General features: G+C 36.9%; 1 protein-coding gene across 16 annotated transcripts in view; it reads left to right on the forward strand.

Annotated features, from left to right (window-relative positions):
• The window catches only part of KCNMA1 (potassium calcium-activated channel subfamily M alpha 1), a 420823-nt gene extending 403603 nt beyond the window's left edge, over positions 1-17220 (forward strand). For 9 of the 16 annotated variants that reach the window (XM_059851299.1, XM_059851302.1, XM_059851301.1 and 6 more), the window contains 3 exons: positions 4906-5100; positions 6698-6816; positions 8545-11001. In XM_059851299.1, coding sequence (XP_059707282.1) covers positions 4906-5100; positions 6698-6816; positions 8545-8794 — 564 coding nt within the window. In that variant the 3' untranslated portion in view covers positions 8795-11001. Of the gene's footprint in view, positions 1-4905; positions 5101-6697; positions 6817-8544; positions 11002-16463 lie in introns of those variants that run through there. The other 7 variants (XM_059851297.1, XM_059851304.1, XM_059851309.1 and 4 more) reach the window with 2 other exon arrangements.
• The last annotated feature ends 3411 nt before the right edge of the window (positions 17221-20631 follow it).

Consider the following 20631-nt stretch of genomic DNA (forward strand, 5'->3'; position numbering starts at 1 on the left):
TAAGAATGAATCTCTTCCCACAGTAGTGGGGTTTTGTAGTAAAACAAATGTAAGAAAGATTAGAAAGTCAAATAATAGCCATGCATACAGTATTATTTCTGACCTATGGGTCATTTGAAGCATGCATATAGATGTATATATAGGGAAAAAAGCTACAAAATATATCTGAATTTATTTGCTTAAGTATTCCATTATTGGACAATAATAATAATATTTCTACAGTATTAATCAGTATTAAATTATGATTTTATTTTTTATCATTTTATAATATTGAAGTAGTGCATTAAACCCAGCTCATGAATCACAGATTAGAAAATGTGGTAACTTTCTAATTCAAGTCTGAGTGCTGGAGATCTTTAAGTTCTGCTAGTTTAGCATTATTTCCTATAAGATGACAGTACTGGACATTTTAAGTTTGAAATTTTCTTTTATTTCCTTATTTCAAAGGTAAAAGGCTTAATGTAGTTTAGTTTTCAAAGTGCCATGTACTGGTCATCTACACACAGTTTGGCTTTGCAGCAAAGGCAGTATTTTCCACAAGTATTTCCAGGATTCACAGGGCAGTAGCTCAAACACCATTGCTCAGAGGACAACACCCAGCTCAAAACCTGCATTGTGGTTTTGTTGAGTTGGTAGCAGTGATCTCTCCAAGTTTGGTTCAAGAGCTTTACTGTGCTCTGTGGGAAGGCTCTGGGCTTGGTTCCTGTTTTAACTGTGGCAGGGGCTATTGTTTAAATGCTCCAGCTAATCATTGCTATGTCTTTGAAGAGACATCTACTGCCATCAGGTACCTAAATGATATATTAATGTTTATTTTGTTGTAGCATATGCAAACCCAGGGAAATAATACATGTTGTCTGTCAGTCTCAAGGCAACACCACTTCTGGACAGGAGAGCATGCCTTCAATACCAAGTGAAATGTAACTAAAAAGTGTGGGATTAGAAGCATCTTTTAGATTATGTAACTGGTTTTTAAAAGTGTTATCTTCAGCTATAGAAAAGTTACATGATATAGGATAGTCAAAGGAGCAAGTATTTGAGCAGAAGTACTTCTTTCTGGGTCTTGTTGAGATAGTTATTCTATAAAATCCTGTATAAGCAAGGAAACCCATTTTCAACACAGAGAACCTTCAAACCTTTTCAACACACAAACCTTCAAAGGTTTGAGCAGTCGGCCAGAGAGCCAAAGCTTCCCTGTTCCTCCTCTTGGCACTGAAGAACTGCAGCAGTTCTGGCAGGCTGGTGTCCCTCCCACACCTACCACTGCAACAGACCCAAGGTTGTGCTGGAGACAAGGATCTCCAGCACCAGATGATACCACTTAACATTCACTACCCTGGAATTCATTTTCTTGTGCCGGAACTTCAGGTCCTGATTGTTTTCTGTATTACCAAATCCTACTTTTTCTTCATATAAACAGAAGTAGAGAATGGAAGAAAATCATTAAAATAGTTAAAAAAAACTTTTCATTATGTCCTGTACTCAAGAATTCTCCCCAAGGGATCCTCACAGTCATATTTGTACAGAAAGAAACTGTTCTAACCTTTGATGTGAACACAAGACGATTTTTCATGCAATTCTGCTCAGAGAATTAGTAAGCAGCATCTTGTAACTTAGTGTCCCAAACGTCTTTAAAATTTGGACAATAGTATAAGGATTAATGGATTTTCAAATGGTGAACTGCTGATATTTATTTTCTGCTGTTTATTCTGTCTCAAATACCCTTTTTTATTGGTATGAATTACTGATGTTAGCTCAGTCATTCCTCAGGTTTGCATATATATTATTCCTCCAACTCAATAAGAAAAGCAACTTAAAATATTTGTTTGAAAGTGAGGTTAAAAACCACATGTGGTGGAGGAGGAGGAGTCTTCTTAAAAGAAATTCATTTTAAAACCCACTAGCAAACACCAAAAAGGCAGATATAACTTGAAAAATGACAATTTTAGTGTAATTATAAATGAAAGGCAAAGTGCTATTAAAGTTAAAGCAATATTATTAAAAGATGTGCTAATTTTCAGTTAAATTTTCTGTAGAAGACCAATTAGTTTAAAAGACATGACAGCATTAACTGCAAAACATAAGCACTCTGGTAATTATACTTTAAAAAATGATTGAACAAATGGGAAAGCATCCTTGAAACATTTGAAAGAGCTGCACTACAATTCCGAAGCAAGGGCTAGGTGGCACTGCTAGCTCAGATATCTGTGTCACAATTTCCTTGCTATTTACCCAGTTTCAGTGTGTATGATGCATTTCTTTTTTTCTGTGCTTAGAATACACCTATTTCATACTCTCATTCCAGATGCTGATTAAAGTGGTGTCACACACGTGTCCAGTGTGGGGTTTGGTTAATGACAATAGCGAACAAGTATTTCTTCAGTTTTGATTTTACACTCAACAAAAGGGATTCTTTTCCATCACTGGAAAGTGCCTTGTTACTTTAAGTACAACAGCACCTTTCCAAAGACATTCTGTAGATCAGTTTCTTATAAGTACTGGCATATTCAGGCCATGTACCCTCCCACAGAGCAAGTAGAAGATCACTCTCAAATTAATTTCAGTGTATTATTATTCCAAAGGAAATGGATATCAGCTAGTTCAGCTTATCAGTGTTCCCCTAGTTCCAATCTGGCAAGATGTAATGAGGAGTCTGATTTTTGTGACTATCAAAAGCATGGGCAGACAGCTCTTTCTTGAGGAGTGCTAAATACTTTAGTACAGAAGGAAGCAACCCTGTTTAGCAGAAGGTGAGAAGTTACAGCTTCCTATTCACCCATCTTTTCTTGCTTGTGGTTGGATATTTTCTGATCAGATGCAATGCTGCAGTAGTTTGTCCTGAAACTTGGGATCTTTTCTCCCAATGATTGCAAAAAAAAAAAAAAAAAAAAAAAAAAACCACCAAACCCAAGAAATATCTTTTGGCTGCACTTATCCGTCTGATTGAATGGTGCCATCCACATCAGTCATGGTGTGAAACCCAAATTAAGCCATTGTTCTAGAATAAATGCTGCTTCCTTTGCTAATAAGGGTCTTAGCTTTGCCTTAGAGGTATAGCACGGTGGGAAGAGTTGCCAAAGAGGGTGACTCTGATTTCATCTCAGGGACATCAAGGAAGAAGTAATTGCAAAATAAACAATCATGCCTGAATGTCTTCTCTCTCTCACCATAGCAATTCCTATTAAACATCATGTAATCGCTCCAGACTTACATTCCTGCAAGGGGTCACATTGATTTTTCTCTAAGTTAAGAGAGGTTTGAGTATTACACTTGAATTGTTACCCAGTGCATCCCCATGTGTAAGAGCTGATTTGAGATTAGCCGTTGTTTTAGACTAGCTGAATCTTCATGAACATCTGCCTATGTCAGACTACTCCTTACAATATGCTTTGTAGCTAAAATATGCAGTGCCTTACCCAGGTTATCTTAAATTATTGGAGTTGATGAGGTGCAAGTATTTGCTTTAGGGCATGTATAACAGTAAGAATATGTTCCTCTCATTTTAATTTAGTCAACAGGTGAATGGCATATATGCCTATGTGAATAAGCAGAGAAGCTTGAAGTTAGGAAACTTCAATGTAAATTGAAAAACATTGCTGCGTAGAACTCATTTTCTCCTGTTTTATCTGTCATCTCCAGCAAACAATGAAACTGAAGTTTCATTATACAAAGAAAGAATATCAAAGCAACATGGATAGGAAGCCAGTTCTGCTTTTTGATCTCAGGAAAAAATATTTCAACCTCTACCTCAGTTTACCCATGTATTAAATACTGTTACATTATATAGCTAGAGCAATGAATTTCATTGAAAAGTATTATTTTAGAAGTCTTATCTTTAGACAACGAGCACTGTTGGAGAATTCACTATTCATTTTTACTTGGTTGGATTACAGACATTTGTTCTAAGTCCTAAATTCAACAAAATCCAGAAATCCAGTCATGTCAATCCTGTGTACTCCACAGTGAGCTCATTTTTTCCTTTTATGTTCCTTGCACTTCCAAAGCTTCTGAAAACTCAGACGTTGGTGACATTATAAGTGACAGTCTTTCCCTTTTTTTGTTCAACATCTTTTTTTGCCCAGCACAATACATTGCAGATGTTTAACTGAGTATGTCTGAACTATACCAGTATACTTTTAAGTGAACTTGAAAGTCATTCATCTGGATTTAAATTAATATTTTAAATACCCATTGTTTGCCTGACAGACCAGCAATGCTACAGATGCTGGCAAAATGTCAGTGTGGAGTAAATCTTCCCTAATAAACCACACTTACCCTATACCCTAGAGTTTTTTAAAAGGACCACCAGGATCCCAAACTCATCATACATTTATCTGGAATGAACTCAAGATGTTTAATTGATACATGCTTATGTCTGAACACTGTCAAGTCTCGTAATAAGATGTTTAGTACAATACATCGGTTAGACTGCTAGAGTCCAGCCACAGTAATAAGTAATGACATTTGCAGCACAAAGGCAGCTCCCCAACGAATTGGTGACAAGAGTAAAAAGGCAATCTAGCCTGTGTAAGCTTTAAATGTGGTCTGAATTTTACAATTACATGTCCTAAAGCCCATTATTAGACATGAGGGCGATGAGAAGGAAAGCAGTCATTGCATCACTACTAACACCAATTATAGGAAACATAAATCATTCAAATTTTTGTACTTTAATAAAAATCAGCCTGAATTGGTGTTTAAAAGAAAGGATCTAGTATAGGAGCCTAATGGGAAAGAAGAAAATAGAGTAATTGGAGGCTGCTGTCTTTTCACTTTCTATATAAAATTATTTGAAGAGACAGCCAAGAACTTTAAACAGCAGAAACCCAGAAAAGTTGTAATTTGGATGTCTTCAGTTGTGACTTTAATGGTGTTTGCTTAAAGAGCTTTCTTTTATCTCTGCAGACATACTTCAATGACAATATCCTCACACTGATACGGACATTGGTAACAGGAGGAGCCACACCAGAGCTGGAAGCACTGATTGCTGAGGAAAATGCATTGAGAGGAGGTTACAGCACGCCCCAGACACTTGCAAACAGGGACAGGTGTCGAGTTGCTCAGTTGGCTTTGTATGATGGGCCATTTGCAGACCTAGGGGTAAGATCATGAGGGAAATGCAGGACCAAGGCTGGTCTGTGCTCTATTAGCTTTCTCTCAGACTGAGTGAAAAATCCACCTCAATAAGCATATAATTTCTATTATTGAATTTAATAGAGCTTTTGGATTGTTTAAAAATTTATAGCACAGAGTGCTAGGTTTGCTCTTTACCTTTTTAAGAAGCTGTATGACTGCCCAGGATCCTTGCCTGCATGTTTCATACAGAAAATCCTGTGGCTCTTCTTCATTGTCTGCTAAAGAGATGGATGAGCTGATATGGATGATATAACCATTTGATATGGATGATATAACCATTATAGCAATAATGAATTTAAAATTTATTCCATATGTATAGATATACCTTTTTTGGGTGTTGATAAGCTTATTCAGTGTTTTCACCGAGCTTCCAGTTCTTGAAATCTGCTTATTAGCTTGAAACAAAGGTTTGTAAGGTTTGGTTTCTGCTGGTTTTGGATGAACTAAAATTCTTATGAAATCCTAATTTTCTGATAATTTAACTGCACTGTTCTAAGGGTGAAGTCAAACAACAAGAAAAAAAAATTAAAATCCCAAACCAAATAAATAAATGATCTTTTAAAAATAGTGCATTATATTAAAAAAAAAAATCTGGAAATGTTTTCTGGGCCAAATTTTGAAATCTTGAGGTAATCCCGAAGCACCCACTCTCATTTGATGATGATGATGATGTAGGATTTTGATGGTGTTTCTTAAATTAACCCTGTGTTCACCAGCTCTGTCCAAAACGAATGGAATGACCTTCACAGAAATGACAGGGAATCCCAGTTTAAGGATTAGGGCAAGAATGCAGGGATAGAAGCTTACAGCCTTTCAGTTGATGTAGCAGTCTGGTTGTAGCTGAGACTAGCAACACATCAAAACTCTTTGGCATGCAGCTTAACATTTCCACAAATAAAATAAGCAACACCAGTCTTTTGAATGCTGTTTCACCAGAGCCTCAATTGCACTACATCTGTGAAGGCAGAATGCATTAAAACTCATGATTATTTAAGAATCACTATTTTGGATACACAAATGAGCAAATCTAAACTTATTTTTCGCTAATCATACATTTAGTCATAATATTACAGCTGCAGATATTTTATTATCCTTTTAAACCCCTTGAACCCTAATTTCTGTTGTGCTCCTCATGAATTTTTTTTTTTTGTCTGGATCACAGTATGAATGCTGCCAAGGAAGGGTCAAAGACACTAACAATTTTAATACCACAGTTAATGTAATTTGTAGAATATGCATTGTCTGGTACAAAAATTTAGATTTCCAGTTTAAAGCAAATCACTCACTCTTTCTAATTTACCATTATTTTATGGACCAGGGCTCTCCAAAAAACCCATCATCACCTTACATAGTTACTTATTTCAAATAAAACATTTAGATGATTCATTTCCTTGGGTAAAAGGCTCTCATTTGAGACAAACAACAGACTGTCTGTACATTGTCCCTTTTTTATAAGTTCATACAGCATGACCTGTTCCCTGACATTGTGTTAACAGAGCAAAGAAAGGGAAAAAATGTGCTGTTCTCTTTTTTTTTTTTTAATCTCCTCTCTTTCCTCTAGGATGGAGGTTGTTATGGAGATCTGTTTTGTAAAGCACTGAAAACATACAATATGCTTTGCTTTGGAATTTATCGATTAAGGGATGCACATCTAAGCACTCCCAGCCAATGCACTAAACGGTGAGTCTGGTCTTTTAGAACATCTCTGCTTCACTGCTCTTCAGTCTTCTCAGTGAGGGAAAGCCCAGTGCCTCTAATAAATATAAAAAAGAACTTGCTCCATTTTCCACAATCCTCTTTGAGGATTTCACCATGATTCTATCTGACTTTAAATCATAGGCTGGATATCACAGCGTAAGTTGTCAGCTGATTTTATTCAAAAATTTTTAATTAAATTTTCAGAGTGTATCTTTAGCTTGTTTGCTCTATGATGATCCACTGTTTGCCTGCAAGAAAAGAACTTCAGTTCCCTTGTATCAATCAACTCTAAGTTGTGGGATAATAATTTAAATTACAGTAGCTAGTCTTTCTTCTGAATACTCAAATAATACTCCTGTGGGCCTCCCATCAGTACCATCTGTGTCTAAGCATAATTTCTTCCAGTAAATGGAAACCCTTCTCTTGGTAGACTACATTTTCACTTCAGTAGCACCAAGCCTGACCTCAGTGCTTTAAATAGAGCAGACACATTTCCATCTTTGCAAACTGAAGGCCATTTAGCAGCTTGCTTGAAATGTGTCTTAATTAACTGCTTCCTAGAAATACACACACAGACCCATACCAGAAGTATCACAAATCTACCATCTGTTACTGTTTCATGCTCTACAGAAAGCATCATTATTGGGTGAACATGGCAATAAACAGCACTGCAGCCCACCAAAGTGGCTTCCTCTGTAAGAATCTGAATAAATTAGGTAGAGAAATTGAGTTGCAGTTTAGATTTACACTGTAGTTACCATACTTTGGATTATTTGTTGGCTTAATAAGGAACTTCTGTCCCTGAAGCAGCTAAGCAGATTTCTTATGAGCATTGAATTAATTTGAAACGAAGTCATGAGCTTCATGTTCAGTTTTTACACATTTCTTGCTTGGACAGAAAATGCCGATCGCCTCGCTCGAGTCTGTTTTTCACATGCACAAGAAAATTTAGCAGCTGCTCTCTGAGTCCTTCATACCCTGAAAGGCCATTAGGTGAAGGTGGGGATTCTTGAATTTGAGCAAGTTTTTATTCCAGGCCTGGGATTTATACTAAGCAATGTTGGATTCTTGGATGTGCAGATTTCTTTTTATAAATGCTTTTTGAGGCCATGAATGTACATGTGGAGTGAATGAACAAAATTAACCTCGCTATAAAGTTATTGATGTATTTTCCTTAACTTGTTTTAACCACAGTCACAATCCAAACCAATAATTAGATCCCTTGTTCTACTGACTGTATTTAAATATTTAATAACTATGTAAATATGTATTTAAATGTGATGTGTATTTAAATAAGCTGCATGTGAAATCCTCCTCTCTCTGCTTTTCAGCTATTCTTTTAAATACTGTTTGTGGTGGGTATGTTACTGCTTTTTGTCAATATATATTTGCTAGAGTCATTGCATTATAGTGCAGCCAGAGAAAGGAGCATGATTTGTATGGTGGTTTCTCTGAAAAATCATTTTGTGATTCACTTGAAGAACATCATTCTCAGGCATTTTGTCTGTCTGACAGAAAACATAAAAAAATTGACAGCTGACTCACAAAGGTCCTAAACCATAGCGGGAATTGTGTGAGCTAAAATTAGGTACAAACAGAAGTGCAAAAATTGGGCCAAGTGTTCCTGAGCTAACAACTCTAGAAGAAATTTTAAAGTGTAAATCTAAACCTGTTTTCTCTTTCTTTGTTTCTGTCTTCCTTTCTTTCCAGTTACGTTATCACAAACCCACCATATGAATTCGAGCTTGTGCCGACGGACTTGATCTTCTGTTTGATGCAATTTGACCACAACGCTGGCCAGTCCCGAGCCAGCCTTTCTCATTCCTCCCATTCCTCCTACTCTTCCAGCAAGAAGAGCTCATCAGTTCACTCCATCCCATCAACAGCCAACCGACAGAACCGCACCAAGAGCAGAGATTCTCGGGACAAACAGAAGTATGTGCAGGAGGATAGACTTTGATATGTGTATCTGCTCCCACTGTGTGTGAAACTTGCATTCACCACCCATTCTCCCCGGTTAATGTTTCCAGCAGTAATGTTCCCTGTTTTCCCATGGAGTTCTCCCTTTTTTGTACACATATTTTGCATATGTATGACAGTGTGCATGTGATTGTCATTTTTATTTCACCACCATAAAACCCTTAAGCACAACAGCAACAAAGCAGACGGACCAAAAGTTATTTATGATGCTAGGGGAGAATAAAAAAAGAATTCCAAACCCATAGGCACACTGAAAACATAAATAACTCACTGCAGTTACTCTACATATCCGAAAATAGAGTATATTTAACACGAACACTTGCTCTTGATGTCAGAGTTACACAAAGAAAGTCATTTAGTGCAGAAGTGTTGATGTATGTTGCAGTAGGTTTTTTTAATACTCATATTTACAGGAGCTCATACATTTATTTGAAGCTTATAAAACTCTCCTATTGAAAAAAAAAAGCAACTAAAATCATGAAAAAAAAAATCCCTGCTGATTTTTTCACTCTCAAAGCTTATATTATATAGGGCTTACACTCCTTGTATAGATTATTGCTAGACATCTGCTTTATACCAAAGCAATATCAGGGACTTTTCTGCTTGTTTAAAAACTTTCTCTAAAATACTAGTCTTTTGGAGACCGTGTATTTTCCCTTTAACACTGAAATTGTCGGGGCATGAAGTTTTACAACTCCAATGGTTTAAGTTTAGAAAGGCTCTAATTGCATATTAAATTATTATTCTGTCTATTTATATTGCCACATGAATCGCTATATATTCTTTCACTTTTGACATTTGGGATAAAAAGCCATATGTATCATAAATATTGGATGTAAGTCATTAAAAACTGCCTTCTTGGGATTTTTACGTCTTTAAAAGGTGAATTAGTCACCTTATGTACAGAATAAATAATGTTCAGAAAAGAGCAAGCATTTTTCTATGCTTACATATCAGATCTCAAGGGACTTTGTTCCTTTCCCCAGATGGTAGTTTAACTTTTCCAAGTTAGTGTTCATATAAATCTTCCAACAAGAGTCCTAATATGTGAAGAACCTCCAGAAATCTTGCTGCATGTTCTACCTGTTTTTTTCAACAGGTGCATGCCAGTATGCAGGAATGCAGGGGAGACAACTGAGTGCCTTTAAATCTCTCCCATTTGGGGAGAAAAGGTGCTGTGCCCCAGACTGTTAATGACGAGAACAAGAGGGCTGGGTTGAAAATATTCACAGTGCTGAGGTGTCGTGTTCCATGCACTTGCCAGAATTTAGTTCTTGCAAATTGTCACCAATGACACATGTAGCCAAAAAAAAGTTGTGGCAGGGAACTAAATAAAGTAGTGGAAAGGACCCTGCCCTAGACAGCCATAGAAATGATAGTTCAGGCTTGCTTTTACTTTTCTTTTTCCTTGGTTTAAACTTCAGAAGCCAATGTATATTTTGAAATATACAGCTAGCTCTAGGTTTATGGAGGGTTTCCGAGGGTAGGGAGGGCAGAAACACATACCCTCTTCCCTGGCTATCCAGCAAGAAAGCATGCAGACAGAAAAATATTTATATTTGGAATGATTAGCATTGTAACTACCAACCCAATCAAGGTGCTTTTATGGTTAGTTTTGTCTTCTACCTTCCCCTTCCCCAAGCATGATAATTTTGAAGATTTGCTTGCTGTGTGAATTGACAATAAAGCCAAGCACTTTTACTGACAAAACCTGGAACCATGTAAGTGGGCTACAGAGAATACCACTGTGCAGTGCTGAGCATAATGATTGGAATACAGTCTATATGTGTGAGTGTGCATTCAAACGCAGCTGTAAGTCCAATCAGTGAAATACATTGCAAATTATGGTTGCTCCCCTACAAATGAGACTATTACAGTTGCTCTTCATCATGAAGAAAAATTCACGTGTTCCTTTTTGCAAAGAAAGTTATCATGTTTTGCCCTCAGAATATTTATTGCTACAAGGATGTGCCAGTTAAAGTGCTCAACCAGAAATATGACAGTTTAAAAGCATTGTAAAACTTACATAGCTTACTTCTTTTTCTAAAGTGCAACAAGGATGAATAGAATGGGCCAAGGTATGAAAATTAATGGTTCTGCATGACCTAGCAACTGCTGTGGGTTTCCCTCTATAACTTTGTCCTTGTGAAAACTTGTGAAATTAAAAAAAAATAGTTACAAACCTTATTCAGTTATTGGTTTGTTTGTTTGGTTGATTGTTTTGTCGGTTTTCTTTTGCCTTTTTTTCCCCACCAAACCAGAAGTAAAACTGGCTGCTGCTGCTGCTGCTGCTGCTGCTGTTTCTCAACCCTGTTTTGTTTTTTTTATCCTCTCATCTGCTTGCCTTTCTAATTGCACGTGTCCTTTTGTAAACACCCAGGTTCCTGCTCAATGAAGATGCCTATCGTGGTGCAGACAATTATTTCCCATTCCTCATTCCAGTTTCTTTCCTACCTTCCCCTCCCTACTCTCTTATTCGCCATGTATGTACATGAGCATCTTTTTATGTCGGCAGAATTGATTGAAGATAGTTGAGAGCAGTTACACATTTTGGAAGAATGTTAATGGCTTTGACACCAAAATGCTTTTCCATTAATGTTTTATCTGTTTTCCATTTAGCAGAGAAAAGAAGGGTGTTAATATGAGGTCACTTGTCACATGCAGCATAATGATTTTTATCCAAAAAAATAGTATTTTATAACAGAGCAGCTCAAATAGAATAATATAAACAGCGTACGTTAGAGAAGTAACTTGCCTACTTTGTGAACAGCAGAAGAGGAGTATCTAATGTGGGTGCAAATCTAAATTCTTCAAATTACATTGAAGTCTACTCTGCCTCTGTCCTCTATCCTGAAGTTAGAATTCTAAAACTTTTGACTTTTAGTTGTATTGCGTACAATTTCCACTACTGACTATAGTCAGATTGATCAAATACTTTATTATAGTGATGAAGGTTTCCTGATATGGATATACTAATGGAAGTTGGTCATTATAAGTTGGTTATTTATGTTGGTGTTTATATTGAAAAGTAAGAGGAAATCTCCTGTTCTATCCCAAGTCAGACAACCATAGGAGAATGGTTAGTTTTTGAAAGTGAAGTATCACAAATGTCAGGAAGTGATATTTTATGTTTTTAAATGAAGGTCCTGCCATTTATATCAGTCCCAGCATGGTTTCAGCATTGGAAACCAAATTCTTAGTGAGCTTAAGTGTTGACACAAAACCATGTCTAGCAAAGCAGGTTCTTGGCGTGGGTTCCTAATGACCTAAACAGAGTCAGGCATTTTCCAGTGAAAATTCCCATTGTCAATACTAAGAATTTTGGTAGTTTAAAAAATAAAAAATCAACAACAACTCCAGAACATTGTCACAAAACTTTAGTTGTTCTGGAGCAAAGTAAAGTTCTTCATAGAAAAAATAGTTTATTCTCTCTTTCCCTGCAAATTTCTTACTGCCTGCTACATGTAAAATATACATCTGCCAAACAAAGAATTGCTGAGCAGGAGGGTGGAGAAACTTCCAATACTTTTCTTTCTCATGCAGGAACAAATTACATGGAAGAATTTTCAGCTTAGTTATTATCAAGATGGTTGCATGCAGGGAGGAGACACACAAACACATACATGCAAACTAATTAGAAACTGCAAGTGTCACAGAAGACAAAACATGCATGTTTTAAACAATTGAAAGGTAACCTGGGATTATGGTGAGAATACAAATATAGTAAAACCTTTGTGTTACGTTTGGGTTGTATTTTCTTGGCCTCTGCTTAGGGTGTCTCACAGTGACATTTGCTCTAAGTTGCTACTCAGTCCAAAATTAATAATAGAAATTTTAAAGCACCAGTACAATGAATCTGTTTGAGAGAATTGCTGCAAACTTATACGAGTTGAAGAAAACTGTATTTTGATCTTTTTACTTTGATTATTTATATACTTTTTTTTATGCTGTAGGAAAGAGTGTTACACAAAAACATTATTTTTTATTTATTTTTAATATGAGCATTAAGCCTTTTGAACCCTCATGGATGCACTGATGCTGATAGGCCATTACAAACATAGATGTTTGAGAGGGGAGTAAGTGTTTTCTGCCATCTGATACATTCAGTTACTAAGCTGTTCCAACATCTCTCAGGTGATGCTGTCAAAAAGAAGCCTGTCAAATAGTGTAGGAAGATCAGGAACTTTTTTAGCAGCTCCTAAAAAAATAAGGTACAAAACTATGCCTGTTGTCACTATAATGTAGAAACATTTCTGGTAAGGATCAATATGCATATTCCAAAAGGGAGAGAAACAGACTCAAGGTGGCAGAGAACTTAAAAGTACTTGGTGAATATAGCAATATATAGAGACTTTTAACAGATGTGAAGGAAAAAGTAAATATTAAAAATAAAAATCTGTGCTAAGACTCTGGAAGACATACCAAAATCAGGCTGTAAGCATAGCATAAAAGACTGAAAAGTGTGTAGGGGCTTCAAGAAGGACATTGAGTGACTGGGAGCAGAATATCAGCGTCCAAGAGTAGAGATCAGGAGTGTTAAGCACACATTTCAAAGGCAAGTAGAGAGGTCAATGAATTTGCACAGGAGATTCATCATTATGTGGTCAAATATAATTTTGACAGCAGAGAGGAACAGGAAAGGTATAAAGTTGGATCTAAGTATTGCATGCCAGAGAATTATAATACTTGAGTCGAGGTTTCTGCACTGGCAAAAAGAAATCTAAACAGCAAAAGACATTAGAATCTACTAGCTTCTGCATTTATTATTAATGTTTTGTATGTATTTTTAAAGAACAGCTCCCTATATAGGAGTTCTATTGTAAATTTAACACGTAAATAAATAGCTTATTAGGAAAATTTTAGGGAAAGCAGGGTATTTTGAAGTGCTTTACACTGGCTGCTGAGAAACGCAACACAGTTCTGATTCTTAGCACTCACACAAGCCTCCCCTTACTTGCTACAACATTGAATTAACTTGCACCAAGTTCTGTTTGTAAGGAAAGTTTTTGCACCGTGTGTTTAAAAAAACAAGGTAGCAATGAAAGTTCACAGTGCTTAACTTGCCTCAAAATCATTTTAAACACAAACCATTAGAAAACTGTTAGTTTGAAATTGTTTATGTGATCTCACAAGGCTTTTAAAACATGATAACCATCACACTTTACACCTCTCTGAAAGGTTAGTTTAATCGTAGATCACATAAAATTGGTTTCCACAAATGCATAATGGTTCATGTGTCACACTTGAACTAAATGGTTTTTTAAATGGAGCTGAAATTATTTTGATGTGTACACATTCCCAGACTTCTTTTTCCTACAACCTTTCTTAAACCGGCCCCCATCAGGAATCATTCCCTTAAAGTCTCATTAATAATTCAGATGTTCTGATTACTTTAAAAGATCTATGGAATTGAGGCTTTTTTTTTTTTTTAACTGCTTGACAAAAAGATAAATGAATGTAGAAAGAAACGGTAGGAGTCTGGCAAGCTGTAGATCATCTCTGAACAGATTGTAACTTTATCATTCTGTCAGGAAGAATAATTTAAAGCACTTAATCAGTTAGCTTCAGTGTGCAGGATGTAACATTATGAATTCCTATCGTCCAATCTGTTCAAATCAAAGGGAACTTAATTATAATAGGTGAGAGAGAGGGAGATGGGAGATTGAACATTGTTCAGACTCAGGCACCTTTAAGGGGGCAGGGAATTATTTAGTCTGGTCACAAATGAGTAGGATATTTTTAAACACAAGTGAAAAGCATTTTAGAAAATTACAAGAAAAACAATACAGTAGTTCCATTTCCCTTCAGTAATAAGCCATTAATAAGTAATAGAATTGCTGGGTTTGATTTAATTTTTTTAAAATGTGTATGAATGGGTAGCAAAGGTTTTAATGGGTAGTGGGGGTTTGGCTTGTAAATTCTAAAAATCCATATAAAACTGAAGTGGTTTAATTTGTTATTCATGAAAGTGACTGAGAAGTCCAGTAATTCCGGAGATTAAGCTACTTCTTGAGAGACTCTAACTCCAAAGGTCTTTGTTTATTTTTGTGCAGTTATGTCCAGGTATTTTTCCTCTATTCTTCTCAGCCTTTCAATTTATTTTCTCTCCTTTACCTCCTGAGTTTTTGTGCTCAGTCCTTGGGTTTCTAAGGTGAATTTTGCTTTGCTAATTTTAAATAATTTATTTATTAAAAAATGAGCGTTCTTTCCACTCCTGTGCTGAGTCCAGGTACTGCAGCATTTCAGTGGCTAGAGAAGTAGCAGTTCATATTATGTAAGTGAGGCCCTAAAGCTTCTGCAGGGTTTTGGATTCCCCATTGGAGTGAGAAGTAGTGCATACATGTAAGAGCAGCAGCTCTGGTGCCACACTTTGAACCTTCCATGAAAATGAAATGCCCAGAACCGTAATTGTCCAGTGCTCTGCCCACCCACCTCTGGAATGTGGGGAAGGAGGACAAGGATGGAGACAGAACTCTGTTCACAAACGCTTGTCAAGGCACAAGTGCACCCAATGGCCATTAGCAACTCTCTAGATCAGGAGTTCCCAAGTCTTGGAATAAAGTTATCTTGTAAGGTTGCATGCTTGTCATTGAGAAATTACAGCAGAAGTTGCTCTCATAAGGGTTTAATTTTTTTTTTTTTTTTTTTTTGTGAATTTTAAGAAGCTTTTGTCCATAACTTCAATGGAGCAGTGCAACACAGTGGTTACAATGATGAATAGCTGGGAAAGGGCTGCAATGCTGCAGCCTCTCAGCATCCTCCCACAGTGCTCCCAGCCCACCTTAAGGCCACACCATAAAAATTCCTCCTGTGTTCATGGAAGCAGGCACTGCTCAAGGACAGAAAGAAAGAGCTTCCTCTCTAATTTTCCTTTAAGTCCTTACTTCCTTTGCCTTGCTGTCACCTATCACAACTGATCCATACAGGATTATCTGGAGCACCTACCACAGTCACCTGCAGTGTCTGGTGTGTGCCCCACCCCATTTTAAACCCTGGAGTTCAGCAGTGCCCCAGCACGTGTGTTTCAGAGTAGGGATATAATGCTCACCCTGTGCAGCAAGGCTGCTGTCTGGCAGCAGGAATACAAGTCCTGGTTAGTCTAACACCAGCTGCAGAAAGTTCTTTATGTCCTCCTGCATGATTTTCTCGGCTAGCAGTAGCCACCCCCCCAAGGCTGAAATGGTTCAGAGAAGTCTCTGACTCTTCAGGTGCTTCTCTGTGTATAGACTCACATGTCTTTTCTGTATTACCCTTATCCCAGCTGCTCTCCTTGGCATCTTAGTTTAGACTTTGGTTTGTATCATTTTTTTTTTTCAATAAATGAATCACCTGAGCATGGGCACAAGAAAAGAGCTCTCTTACATCCAACAAGCAAACTAGCATATTGGCAGTTTTCTTTAGCTTCTATTTTCAAATCTGCAAGCGTCATCCTCCTTTCATAACAGTATTTTCAGAGGTATTAATCTAATGCACTGTACTGCTGTACTGCTAGTAATTGGTCAAAGTCACCTTCTATTGATCTGTTTTCTATAAACTATACTGACTGCTCCCTTTTTTTTTTTTTTTGATGTTTCTGTGTATGTGTGCTTCACTAATTAACACTTTCATTTTTCCCTCCTTATTCTGTCTCTACCTGTTTTGCTCCTTAGCAGAAAAGAAATGGTTTACAGATGAGCCGGATAATGCCTATCCCAGAAACATTCAAATCAAGCCCATGAGCACTCACATGGCCAATCAGATCAATCAATATAAATCGACAAGCAGCTTGATACCACCCATACGAGAAGTCGAAGATGAATGTTGACTCCTTCGAAGCCAGAACTATTTTTATAAAGCCTGACAAACTTCATGAATGGTGATGTGACATTTATTCCTCTTACTTGCTGAACCACTGATGGAGAAGTTGAGAAGGGCACGCTTAATGGGAAAATAAAGTAGACAGATCTTTGTTTGTCTGCCTTTAATATTGCTTCCACGTATTTTGGAAACTATTTCATTTATAAATGAACATAATCAAAACTAGTCATGTATAGCCTCTAGCATTTTAAATTATTTTTATTTATTAGAAAAAATATATTTTTTTTTCATTGTTAAGTATTTTCCCTTAAAAAAATGGCATATGTGGCCAGACTCCTAAGAATTAAAAAAAAAACAGCAAACCCTTAGTCTTTGGCTTAAAGGAGAATGATGGTCACAGTTATAAGGATATGTAATTAAGGGAGACAAATGATATATTTACAAAAAGGAAAAAAAAGGTCCAACTTGTATTTTAGTAAATTAAAAAAAAAACCCCACCCAAGAAAAAAAAAACCTACACTTCACCAAAATGTTTCTTTATTGGAAGATGTGTATTTTGTTCAGCATTGACACCAGCTCTTAATAAATTGAAACTTATTTATTTTCAGAGTTGAAAGTCATATTTTTGTACATGTAACATTCTTCAGAAATATTCTTTGTTTTGGTAACATATGGATCATCTTGACTGCCAGTTGTGTGAAGGTGCAGTAACCCCCCCGCTGTGCCCTGCCCCTTCTCACGGTGGCACCCCCGGGAGCAGCTGTGACACAGGCACAGGGAATGTCAGCACCCAGCAAGGGCCATGGGCTTACAGGGCACTTGCTAGAAGTGGCAAATCTGGCAGTTGCACTTCACTTCCCATTAGCCATCAGCAGTTGCTAATTTCAGGAAGGCAAGCTTGGCAGTTCTTCTTCTTTTGCCATTATTACAGGGATTTAATCCAGAGTGCATAAACAGTGCATGGAAGCACCAGTTATAAACCATCTGATCTACCACATTCTGTTACTTCCTTACTTCAGAAGTGCTGATGGCCTTTCATTGGTCTGAGATGGTACAAATTCTTCCTGATATGTACAGAGATTTAGCTCCAGATCCTTGCACTTTAGTAAAAGCTCATACCCTGGTAAAGTACACACTGAATCTCCTTGTGATTAATTCAGATCAGGATAAAAACTGGTTTAATCTCAGCTCTACAGTCTCACAGCATGCTGTCCTCAGTTAATTCCTACAATAAGCAACATCCTATTTTAGCAGTTGTTTTTCTGGTTGTTGTTTTTTTTTTTCTTTTGTTTATTTTTACTTTGCTGGGACACCACACACAAAAATACAGTAATAACCAAATAAAGATAATAAAAGTGATGAATGTATTTATTATGATAACATGCAAAAGGCCTTTGAAGGGTGCCTTTTGTGTCAGCAGTTACACAAAGTTGCCAACAAGCTTTATAGCCATCAGACAAAATGTGATGTTTCATATCTGTGCTGCAGTATCCACCCACCCAAACATTTATGTTCTAAATGATTTAGTTACTCTCTCTATCTCAAATAAGCAACATCTGACACAATTGTGTGGAAACAAAAAAATAAAAAAGGAAAGGCTGTGATAGTAGGGAAACAAAAACCAAAACCACAAAACCAGATTCATCAGGAAAAGCAGACTTTCATTGTGCAAGTAAACTTTAGGCTTTGTAATTTTGCAGAATTGTTAAACACCACAATTAAACATACCGTGGTATTTTTATCATTAGAGAAATATCAGTGAATCAAAGAAATACAAAGCAGATGATGAATTTATTGTGAAAACAATGATGTCCACTATGTAATCCAACATTTAAGCCAAACTATCTCAGCTTTAATGTTTGTCCACTGGCTGCAGTACAAGTATAACCATACTAACACCTAATAGGCTTTATTCTGGAGTGACTTCTTGGACTGTGACTATTTTGTTGTTACATTTTGTAGAATAGCTATTTAAAGACAATAATGAGAATTGTTAATACAGTATCTGTAAAATTGGATTGTTTAAAATATTTCACTCTCCTACAGAGTAACAAAACAATACAAGCAGTTTTTCATTATTACTTAGATGCATGTTTAATGCATTTCACAGTCCCCAAAAGAGAAGATAATTCCAGTGAGTTCTTCCAACATATGCTGCTTCAGCTAGTGACACGTTATAATTTACATCCAGTCTCTGCATTGGGTCATGTTAAGCCTTTTCTTTGAAGTCAGTGCTCCTTTTTCATTTATGAACTGCATTCATGTTACAACCAGAATGAGAAAAGCTGGGCCTGAGTACAGGAGAATTGTAGAAATTTGTGTTCAAGCTCACCAAATACATAGGAATTTTAATTTCTTTTTCCTGAGAAGACTGGTGTTTACTATAGGGTCATAGAACATTATATCTTACACCTTACCACATACAGTGCCACTTCTGAGTGTCCTTCCTTCAGAAGTGAGCATTCACTGGGTAAAACATACTAATGAATCAAATGGAGCACCCCTACATTGCTAAGGTTTGTGTGTGTCTCTGTCCAGTTTAACAGTCACACCCCAAAACCCCACGCTGCTGTTGGTGAATAAAGGACAAGACCTGAACACACTCACGAGCTCTTCTGGCACAGAGAGCTCCATATGCAATGGTTGATAGAATAACACAAGACAGAGAGAAACAGGTGGAGTTATGGGTCTACATTTCCCATTTACAGAAAAGCTAAAATTGGTGATATTTTCTTACTCCTCTTTTTGATAATAAGAGATGCAGGACTGATGTCTGGAAATTAGATGGAGGATCAGATAGAAAACCAGTTGGAATCTTTGATATTCAGCCATTAAAAATTACAATTACAGCACCAATTAATGAATATATGAAGTTACATCAAAGCTGGGAAAAGGCTGGAAGAGGGACATAAGTGACAGCTGACAGACCACATGATGACTGATATAGAAATAAGTTCTTGGTCTTTATCAATAACTTTTACCCCTGTCTCAGAAAGAAAAGATTAAAAAAAAAAAAAAAAAAAGTGAGGTGGGGAGGATTTCCAGGCTTTTTGGGGCTTTTTTTGTTTTGTTTTGTTTTTTGGGGGTGGGTTTTTTGCATTAATTGAATGCACTACTGATACAGAATATAGAATGCTTTTTTGGTAATTCATGTGTTGGGTAAATAGTGTGTCTGTGTGTGTGTGTTTGCATATATGCATGTCCACACATGCAAACACACACACACACATACACACACACATACACACACACATACACACACACACACATATATATATATTTTATATATATATATATATATGTGGGTACACACACACTCACATACACACAGATGTGTGTGTGGGTACAGACACACACATATGTACAGGGGTGTGCATGCATTTGATAGAGTCATCACAAGAAGGTGTCATCATTTTTATTTTCCATGAGCTGAGGTGAAGAAAGGCACAGAAAAGAAGAAAATATACTTGCAGGGTAGCACATGGAAGATTTTTTTCCTGCTATTTCCACCTGGTTTGACCGAAACCCAGCCATCCTGGTTAGTTTTTTGAGAGATGCCCTGACATTATGCTGCAGAGCCTTCTCTCAGTGCTGCAGCTGGGCTGTGCTCCTGCCCCTCCTCTCACCCCTGCACTTGTCTGCTCCCACACTGCCAGAATGTCTGCTGGCTCTCTCTGTTCCGTGGCTATTGTTTTAATTTTCCCCCTGAAGCCCATGAGCACTAAGATGAAAGGATAAAACTGTCCTCTGATAGATTTGGTGGCACGTGCCAAGCGCAGCAAAAGTTAGGGTAAAAGTAAAGAAGATATTCATAGTCTAAGTGCAAATTTTAACACCTCGATGTGATTGTGTAGTTCCTTCTAAAATAATATGATGTATTTGTTAATAGGGAAAAAAAAAGATAAAAAACACTTCCTTGTACATTTTAAAAGCATTCTAAAACTGTCACTGACATTTAAACACCTTGTCTTTTAAATCAGCATCAATGGCCCAGCAGTAGGGAATACATGGGACAGAAAG

This window comes from Haemorhous mexicanus, chromosome 7, assembly GCF_027477595.1.
Source record: "Haemorhous mexicanus isolate bHaeMex1 chromosome 7, bHaeMex1.pri, whole genome shotgun sequence".
Lineage (NCBI taxonomy): Eukaryota > Metazoa > Chordata > Aves > Passeriformes > Fringillidae > Haemorhous > Haemorhous mexicanus.